The sequence below is a fragment of the Pinus tabuliformis genome, chromosome 6, assembly GCF_031772625.1.
Source record: "Pinus tabuliformis cultivar Carrire ecotype Pingquan chromosome 6, CPIR1, whole genome shotgun sequence".
NCBI classification, from domain to species: Eukaryota; Viridiplantae; Streptophyta; class Pinopsida; order Pinales; family Pinaceae; genus Pinus; species Pinus tabuliformis.
In genome coordinates this window covers 1892249988-1892259664 of record NC_142292.1, presented here as the reverse complement: position 1 = coordinate 1892259664, position 9677 = coordinate 1892249988, and the positions used below count along the sequence as shown (strand labels likewise).

At 34.8% G+C, this 9677-nt stretch overlaps 1 protein-coding gene across 1 annotated transcript; it reads right to left on the bottom strand.

Annotated features, from left to right (window-relative positions):
• Positions 1 to 4391: 4391 nt before the first annotated feature.
• LOC149266719 (uncharacterized) lies at positions 4392 to 5102 on the bottom strand. Its single transcript, XM_089397271.1, has one exon. It carries the CDS (start codon positions 4965 to 4967, stop codon positions 4554 to 4556), a length of 414 nt encoding a protein of 137 aa, XP_089253397.1. The 5' UTR covers positions 4968 to 5102; the 3' UTR covers positions 4392 to 4553.
• Between the last annotated feature and the right edge of the window lie 4575 nt (positions 5103 to 9677).

Here is a 9677-nt window from a genome sequence, read left to right as displayed (position 1 = left end):
TTCACGAAGGACTCAGTGCGGCCAACCAGGGGCTTAAGTTTCAGGGCGAGGAACTTAGCTAGAAGGTAGGTCGGACCACCAATGGAGAATGGCTACAGTAGGCGCCTAGGTCAGAAGGCTTTCCTTAAAGCCTCTAAAAATGCGACTATTAATAAAGAACCAAAGGAGCGCCGACTAGGGGTCCATCTTCCCTATGTTCAAGGAACCACAGACAAAATTGCTCGGATCCTTAAGAGGTATGATATCCCTTCTACCTTTAGGCTCCTCAACACCATTCATAAATCCCTCCGATCGGTGAAAGATCCTGTTGACCCGATGGACATGAAGGGTGTCTACTTGATCCCTTATTCGTGTGGTACCCCCTATATCGGGGAAACAGGACGCTCCATCCATCAAAGGATAAGCGAACATGCAGCTGACCTAAGACATGGGAGAACCAAGTCTTCAGCGTTAGCAGAGCATGTGGAAAAGACCAAGCATCAGGTTTATATTGAGGAGGCCAAGGTTATTGCTAAGATTGCTCAATTCCATCATCGTAAATTCAGGGAAGCTATTGAGATTGAAAGAAGGCCTAACAATCTCAATAGAGATGACGGCTGGAAAATCAGTAGCTGTTGGATCCCTGCCCTGTCGTCTTAGTCTTTTCTTTTCCCCCTTTTTTGTTAGCCTTCTTTGTTCCTCCTGGGGTTGATCCGTTTTGCTCTGTGGTTTCTATTGGTCTTCTTCCTGTCCCTCCCCTTTTTATTTTTTGTCGTTCTCTTTGTTTTATTTTTATTTATTTATTTATATACCTTATATTTACATGTATTTTTTATTTATTTATTATTATTATCATTATTATTATTATTATTATTATATTATATTATTATTATTATTAATTTTTATTTTAATTATTTTATTAATTATTTTATTTATTAAGTAATTAAGTAATTAATTAATTAATTAATTGTTTAATTTTATTTAATTTTTAATTTTTTTTAATTTTTTAATTTTTAATTTTTTTTAATTTTTTAATTTTTTATTATTTTTATTATTTTTATTCCTTTTTCAACTATCTTTTACCTTTCTTTTATCTTTCACCTAACTTTTATCTTTATAATCGAATATTATAACACACACACACACATATATATATATATATATATATATATATATATATATATATATATTAATATAAAATTATAATTATAATTTAAATTAATTAATTAAATTAAAGATTTTATAACTAACCATTAAAAGTATTTTATTTATCTATATATTTTACCTAATTTAACTTATTTCCATCATCAATAATAATAATAATAATAATAATAATAATAATAATAATAATAACAACAACAACAACATTAAGAATAACAAAAATATTAAATTAATAATAATACTTTGACTACTAATATTAATAATATCAAGACTATATTACTAATATTAATTAATTATATCTAATAAATAATTTAATTAAACTAAAAATGACTTAAATGTATAAATCCAATTTATACATTTAAGTCATTCACCACCTTGTTACGCTTAGGATCATTGCGGAGGAATGTCGTAATGATAAATCCAAATTATTTTGTTGCTTTGTGGACTTTAGAAAGGCTTTCGATACGGTTCCTAGATACAACCTTTGGAATAGATTACAAGAGCTAAAGGTTCCTCTCGAGTTGAGAGCTGCCGCTATAAGGTTATACGAGAATGTAATTGCCAAGCTAAAGAGCAATGAAGGGTGGTCGAAAGATATTAAGTGTAACATCGGAGTCAAACAAGGTTGCCCCCTCTCCCCTACCCTATTTGGCATTTACATCGATAATCTCGAAGGCTATTTAGAGGAAGCAGGATGTGATGGCACGATCTTAGCTGGGATAGTCGTCATCCTTCTTCTTTATGCTGACGATATTGTTCTTTTGGCAAGGTGCCCATCTAATCTTAATAAGCAACTCAGGCTTCTTAAGGATTTCTGCTCTACCATGGGTATGACTGTTAACACTGACAAAACAAAAGTTATGATTATCAAATCCAAGAAGGACACTTACGCTAATTTTATGTATGACAATAATAACTTGGAGGAAGTATATTCTTACAAGTACCTAGGAATTGATATTCATCACAAGCTCAACTGGAACCATAGCATTGAGAAAATGATTAATGGGGGGTGGAAAGCTTACTTTGGTCTTGAAAATAATTGTAAAATAGCAAACCTTATACTGTGGGATAAAAAGAAGTTCCTCTTTGAAACTTTAGTCCCTCATGTTATCTTATATGGCTGTAAGGTTTGGGGTTGTAGCATCTCTAGAGAATCATGCAGAAAGATTGAGCAAATCCAGAAGCATTTTATAACTTATAACTTGAAAATTAAAGGTAATACACCCTATCCTATTCTCCTTATAGAAGCAGGTCTTTCCCCTATTGAGAGCCTAGCTATGCTTAGGTTTCTGTTGTACAAGCACAAAATCAGTAACATAGACGATCATAGACTTCCTAAGCTAGCTTTAAATTCTAGCCAAAACCACCTAAGGCTCAATCAAGGGTGGCATAAAGACACAAGGGCCTGGTTAAACTATTGGGAGATCAACGAAAATGATGCATTGCAAAACATAAATAACATTAAAGATATTGTTACTTCTAAGTTCAAAGAAAAAATGTGGTGTGAGAAAGACTTAGCGGCTAAAAGAAAATTAAGTTATTATAAGAAGGTCATCAACCCCACCCTAGAAGATCAAAAGTATCTCTCTATTTTAACTAGCTCAAAGAAGAAAATTAATATAGCAAAGATTAGAACGAATTCTCATGAGCTCCATAGTGAAACAGGTCGTTGGGCAGTTCCTAAAACGCCATGGACGGAAAAGATCTGCCATATATGTGAGAATAGAAACATCGAGGATGAAAACCACTTCCTCTTAGAGTGCCCCGCGTATAACCACATTAGATCTCAGTTTCACAATCTTTGTTACAATACTGACCTTCCTAGCCTTTTACAATGTCAAAATTATAGTGAGCTCGGGAGGCTTCTCTCCAAGCTTTTTGAGCATAGGAATAAAATCTTAAATCAAAATAGATAATTTGTTTCTTTAGGTCCGATAGACCATTATTTGGTCTCAGCGGACGTTAACCATCATCATCATCATCATCATAATAATACAAATAATTAAATAAATTACCTTTTCTAACTAACCATTTAAATTATTTTAATTATTTATATTTTTAACCTTAACTTTATGATTTTAATTGAAATATATATATATATATATTTATTTATATTATTAATAAATTACTTACTACATATTATTATATATATTTATGTTTTATATTAACAATAATTACTAAATAATTTTAATTAATTAATTAATTATCTCCTTAAACTAACCACTATTAGTAATTTATTTATTAACAACCTATTATCAAAACTTTATTATGTTTAATATATATATATATATATAATTATTAATAAATTAATTAATTAAAATTTTTAAAACTAATCATTAAAAATATTTTATGTTTTAATATTAAAAATAATAATAATAGTAAATTAATGAATAGTAATTTAGCATGGGTCCGTAGGTCAAAATTAGCAGTTGGTCGAAATTAGCCGTTGGTCGATTTAGCCGTTGGAGTCTCTACGACTATTTATCATGCTACGCTGGATCTGTTTCTTCAACTTGTCCCGAGGATGAACCACACTGGTTGATTCCACACTGGTTGATTCGAAACACGTCGACAAATGTCTTTCCTCATGTGATTTTTCGCTGAAGGTCTGCTTACAACTATCTTTTTGTTCTTGAGTAAATATAAAATTTAAATGATTTAATTACTAATTAACTATAATTATAGTTAATATTTTTTTTTTATTTTTTTTTTTTTGGTGAATATGTAATTTCACATGTTAGAATATCAGAATACTGTAAAACATGAAATTACAACATTTTTTCCCTGTTGAAGTAAAAAATGTCTCTCAGAAGAAAACAAATCTATTTCTGAAACTGGATCTTCTTTTCCCATTATAATATATATAAACTATTCTGAAAGGCCCTGGCTAAGTCTATATGCCTATCTAAACGACATTCACCTTCACCAGCTGCGCCTTGATATAGGTTATAATTTGCTGTCTAAGAATCGTAGTACTCGCACAACATTGTCACTAAGTGATTGTTAGAAAAAAAGGGTATTACAATTTGGTTAAGGTGCAAAGTTAGGAAAATTGTGCCATGCCAATGTAATATTAATAATATAATGCTGGCTCATTCTATATATCATAGAAAGCTCACATCAATTGTTCGTTCGGGCCATTTAATCATGCTTTTTTTTTTTCAACATTAACCAAAGACTTGCCGGATTGATTGTTAAGCATCCAATATAAAGCTCTGAACAAGAATCTTTTCTAGAAATTATACCAGCAGTAAATGAACAATACTCACATATAACAGTAATTATACAATAAAGAATGCACAGTGAATACAGTGGCGATACACTCTGTCAAGCCAAACAAGATTAGAATCATAGAAAAGAATACGAAAAAGAGAAACAATCATCTCATCTAATCTAAAGACGCATGATGCAAATTAAAGGAGAAAGACGGCTCCTCCAAGCAAAGCCGCTCCCAATATAGCCATCTTCTCCAAACTAGGGGGAGTGACAACCCCGCTGGTGGTGCTTGGTAGCGAAGCGGTTGCTGGGTCTTCAGCGGAGGGGCTGGATGCAGGAGTTTGAGCTGAGGGAGAGGTGGCTGAGGCTGGAGTGGCGACCTTAGAAGGAGCAGATGCCGGAGAAGAAACAGTAGGGGCAGTAGCTGTAGGAGGAGAAGCGGGCGACGCTGCTGGCGGAGATTGAGCTGGCGACGCCGCTGTCGGAGATTGAACTGGCGACACCTTGGTTGTTCCTGCCCTGGGTGACAGCGTCAGTGTTGGTGCGGAAGAGGCTGAACTCGTCAATCCCAAAACAAAAAGGAAGCAGAAAATTGCACTAAATCGGCCCATCTTGTGTGCTGATTGTTGTTGACGAATGATAAGGCAAAATTCCTGTAGTAACAGGAGCTATACGAGTCGATCTGAAAAATTAAAACGAGAGTAAAATACCTTACAGAGAGCAGGAGGGAAGGCGGGGAGTTGTGAATGGAGTTGTGGATGTAATATATTATATAGGTAGTACCGCAACCAGTTTTAGTGATTCTTTTGAATAACTCCACCATTGGATGTGGGCCACGTCTAGCTGATTTCGAGCTGTCCGCGTCCGTACTAAACAGCCTGTCGTGGACCATCGACCTTGCTTGTATGAGCTGGATTGCTGCCCGCAATTTCATCCTAACGTACACGTCGATAACGGGAGTGAACCTTTACGCACTCGTTGATGCCGTGGTTTAACAAAAATATAGTAGTGAAGAAGATGGTGAGTCTGTATAGAGTTTGGACGTCACCCTCAAACTCTCTGCCTGACAAAGACGCGTCATTTGATAAAGCCACGGTCTTCCGAACTCTCACCGAATTTGGTGTGAATTCGAAAGTTCTATTAGGTAGATTGTGTTCAGAAGTTGGGTTTCGTTTCAGGAGAAACATTGTTATCCTTTTCATTACAATCGATTATTTTATATATAAATTAAATAATTGAAAGATAAAAAAAATATCTTAATATTTTTTACATTTTAAAAATAAAAAATTATAATAATTTTTTTATTGGTTAAATTGTGTAAGTTTTGAGATGATTAAATCCAAGATGTGCGAGCGCTCCCATGTGGCCACGAATCTAGAGCCATGGAAAGGATATGGCATTATCCCTTTTTACCAAAAATCGACTTCTTCAGTTGGCTTTATGCCATTCCAAAATCTTGACTAATGATAATTTGCAGAAGCGCGGCTTCCACGGCCCTTCAAGGTGCAGACTTTGCAAGGTAAATCAGGAAAGCGTCTCACATTTGATGGTAGAATGCTCCTTTACTTTGGAGATCTCGTCCGCACTACTGGAAATTTTGAGTTCCAGCTTCGAGTTGCCTTCCTCCACTACTGATTTTTTTGTCAAATCGCTGCAAAGGTATCTTGGCCCTCCTCCAAAAAACAAAATTATTAGCGCTGCTTGGATTATTCTCCCTAAAATTACCTGCTGGTAGATTTGGCTTGAGTGAAACAAAAAGATTTTCAGAAACTGCGAGCAAGATGTCAAGCTAGTGACAGTTAAAATTAAATGTCAGTTAAAAGAGTGCTTGAGAGACCACAAAGATGATTTAAATCTCAACTAGCAAGATAAAAATTGGGGATCCTCTCTCAACTTACAGTTCCAAAAATTGGTAAAGAGTATCTCCCTCCCAAAAGCTTGGCAAATAAGGGCTACAACAAAAGAGCTCCAGGGATGGATTGCAAAACATCAGAGGCACTCTCTATTTTTTGATGGGGCTGCTAAGGGAAATCCTGGAAGAGCTGGTGCTAGAGGAGTTATATTAAACCCAGCTGGTTTTAGGATTCACAGTTTCGCCTGGGGTTTGGGCATCGCTTCCAGCATCCAAGCAGAGGCTTTAGCTCTTTTTTAAGGACTCAAAATTTTGAAAGTGCTGAACATCAGGGAGGTTAACGTTATTGGAGACTATCAGGTTATCATGAACACTATGGTGACTCATTCTAAGCTAGTGGACCTAAGGCTAGCAAGGCTAATTCACAAAATTGCAGACCTTGGTGACTTTTTCCAGAATTTAAATTTCTATCATGTGTTGAGAGTCAATAATAAGGAGGCAGACACAAAAGCTAACAAAGCAACCCTTCTTACAATTGGTGCTCTGCTCAGAGGTGGACAGGAAATATGGGAACCAATTCCTTAATTTAGAACATTGTCATGTTCTATTGCTTTATGTTAAATCAGTTTGTTTGTACCCACAAGCTTGGGAAAATCTCTGAAATTGACCACATAGTTGCAGCTAAGAAGCGATGTGAGCTAAACATAATTCTTCGGCATTTATTGTTTTAGACTCACCTTTTGTAATCCACCCTTTGGCATTAAGGCCAAGTTTCTAATATATCCACTACCCGTTTCTGTAAAAAAAAAAAAAACATAGTTAGATTTTTTCTCAAAAATTACAAAACAATACACCCCATCAATCCTATTCCCCTCATAAACAAAAAATCATAATAATTAATTAACTTATAAATTTATTTTAAATTATTATTATTATAAAAAAAATTAATATATAAATGATAAACGTATACATTATTATATATATATATAACAAAAAAACTTTAGTAAAAGATTAATAACACATGTTGATGGGATAATTTTTTAAGTAAATTAAAAAATAAAAGACACTATATTCTGAGAAATTTCAACTAATTATTTTGAGTACTAATAAAAATGTTTTTCATGGTTGTTGAGTCTCTACCATCCACACTATAATTATTGATAATTAAATTAAAATTTTCGAAACCCTAATACATGTTTATTGTCGTAATGAGTCTTCCTTCTATTGACTTAAAACCTTTCTCTCAAACCAAAACATAATGAGTGTTTTTGTAATAGTTTCAAGCCTTTAAATAATAATCTCGCCATGTCTATGTAGTTGGCAGGGAGATGGTTGTGGGACAAATAACAAAGTCAAAATAAATATCATGAAGTATAATAGGAAATGAAGTTGAACCAAATAACATCAGCCATTTAACAATTATAAAGTTATGAACTAGATTGGAAGGCATAGAATATGAAATGTAAGAGAGAATAATCACCAAAGAGTTATAGAACTTATAGAATAATGTTTACAAAATAGGCAATGTGCCTAATTTATAAGAGATATTGGAAACTAAAAATCTAAATAGTGTTTAACTGTTAATTTTGGCAACTAGGGCCAAACTTCACCTTGGACAGCTCATAGGAGGCAAACCATATTTTTATTGGATTCATCTCTCTCAGAGGTGTAGAATTGATTTAGAGATCATCCCATTCTGACATGTACAAATGGAATTATGAATTTATTTTGATTATGGACAAATTGCCAAGGTCGGCCATTAATCTAATGTAGGCTCAGAAGCCCAATAGTCACATCTATTCATCCTCAACGTTTGCATAAAAATACAAGGTGCCTCCTCCCAATTTGGACACTTCACTCACACATCTCTCTCTCCTTGATTAGTTACAGATTTATGAGGCTTCTCTGTTGGCATTATGATACAGGTGTTGTCCTTGATGGCAACTTACTAAGATGACAGATCACAGTTCAGTCTCACAGAACGAAGAAAAAGAGATATACATTGGCTCCCCTTGATAAAGCCGCATATACACGCAGGATAGCCGACCAAAAGGTACGTATACGTATACACGCACTTTCATGCAAGGAAAGGTGCGTACATTTGGTTTTGGTCCATGGTATTTGGACCATGATATTGTGATCTATGGTAGTGATCCAAGGTATCTTGTTCGACGTGTTGACCCCAAGTATTTGGAACAAGGTATTGGTTCTAAGAGGTTTTGGACCATGGTATTGAGTAAAGCCTAAGACTTTAAAAGAAGGAGAAGATCATTAGGCAAAGGCATTCAGAAAGTCTTGAATATCTGATGAAGGATGAGATCCAGTATGTAGGTTATGGGTTCATGATGCTTTGCTTGATCTGAGCCAAGGAGGAATCTCAGCAGTTGATGGAAAACAATATCTAAGGATAGATCGGGATCTAACGGCTTGGAATGAGTCATCTCTATATGGTTTGATCATGCTCATTCTAGATCTGTATATTAACGCATGTGGCTCTAGCTGTTGATGCAAAGTCTAAGTTCTGGTGACTGTTCACTGGTGTCAGTATTTTGCACATTCAGATTGATTGATTATGTTTAGCTTCAGTGTTGATGGATGAGATCTATAATGGATCAGGATCATAATGACTTATCTTTAAGAGATCTGATGGACTAGATCTGGTTGTTAACATACATATTATCCTTGTATATGCAATGATCTAGGTATGTTTGAATTCAGGAAGTGCAGTGAAGTTATAAGTAAGTAATTGATGACGCATACGCTGGTTCGCTTTGGTGAAGTTGCGTATACACGCTGGTTCGACTCTTCCAAGTAGCGTATGCACTTTGATGCATGAATTCTAATGATACAGTTGGTTCTGAATATTGTTGCAAAGTTTTGTGTTCTGCTCTGTGACTACATTTTGTTGATAGGGTTTCAGTGATTCAGTATTGGGTGATTCAGAGATTGATGATGCAAGTGGTGATTAATTTTATGATTCAATGATAGTGATGGGTCCAGTATGAAAATTGGATGAAACGTGACCTTCATATTATGGTGTTGTGCTTCTGGAGTATCCAGTTTGAAAATTTATGAAACATGGTACCTGGAGGAAGAAAGAGAAGGTTGTAGCCTTCTGTAGGTCAGCACCTACGTACTAGCACATCAGCTAGTGTAAGAGCTAAGGGGGTTGTAGCTCCCTTCGAGGAGAAACTGGAGAACGAGAGAAGGTTGTAGCCTTCTGCAGGTAGAAGCCTGCATATTGGTATAAGGTTGCACCAGTACAAAAATATTGTAAAAAGAAGTTTCTTATTAAAAGAAGATAGAGACGAATTGCAGCAGGTGGTTTTCACCCACATTGGGTTTCCAGCTTACATCATGGTGTTCATATGTGCTTCTTGCGTGTGATGATCTATTCTATTTTACTGCACCTGTTTACTTTTCATATGATTAATGAAGTTTTGATGCACTAACTAAAGATCAACATTTA

Bases quoted from the DNA above. Each gene is read 5' to 3' on its own strand.
- LOC149266719 (XM_089397271.1), bottom strand. From the start codon at position 4,967: ATGGGCCGATTTAGTGCAATTTTCTGCTTCCTTTTTGTTTTGGGATTG.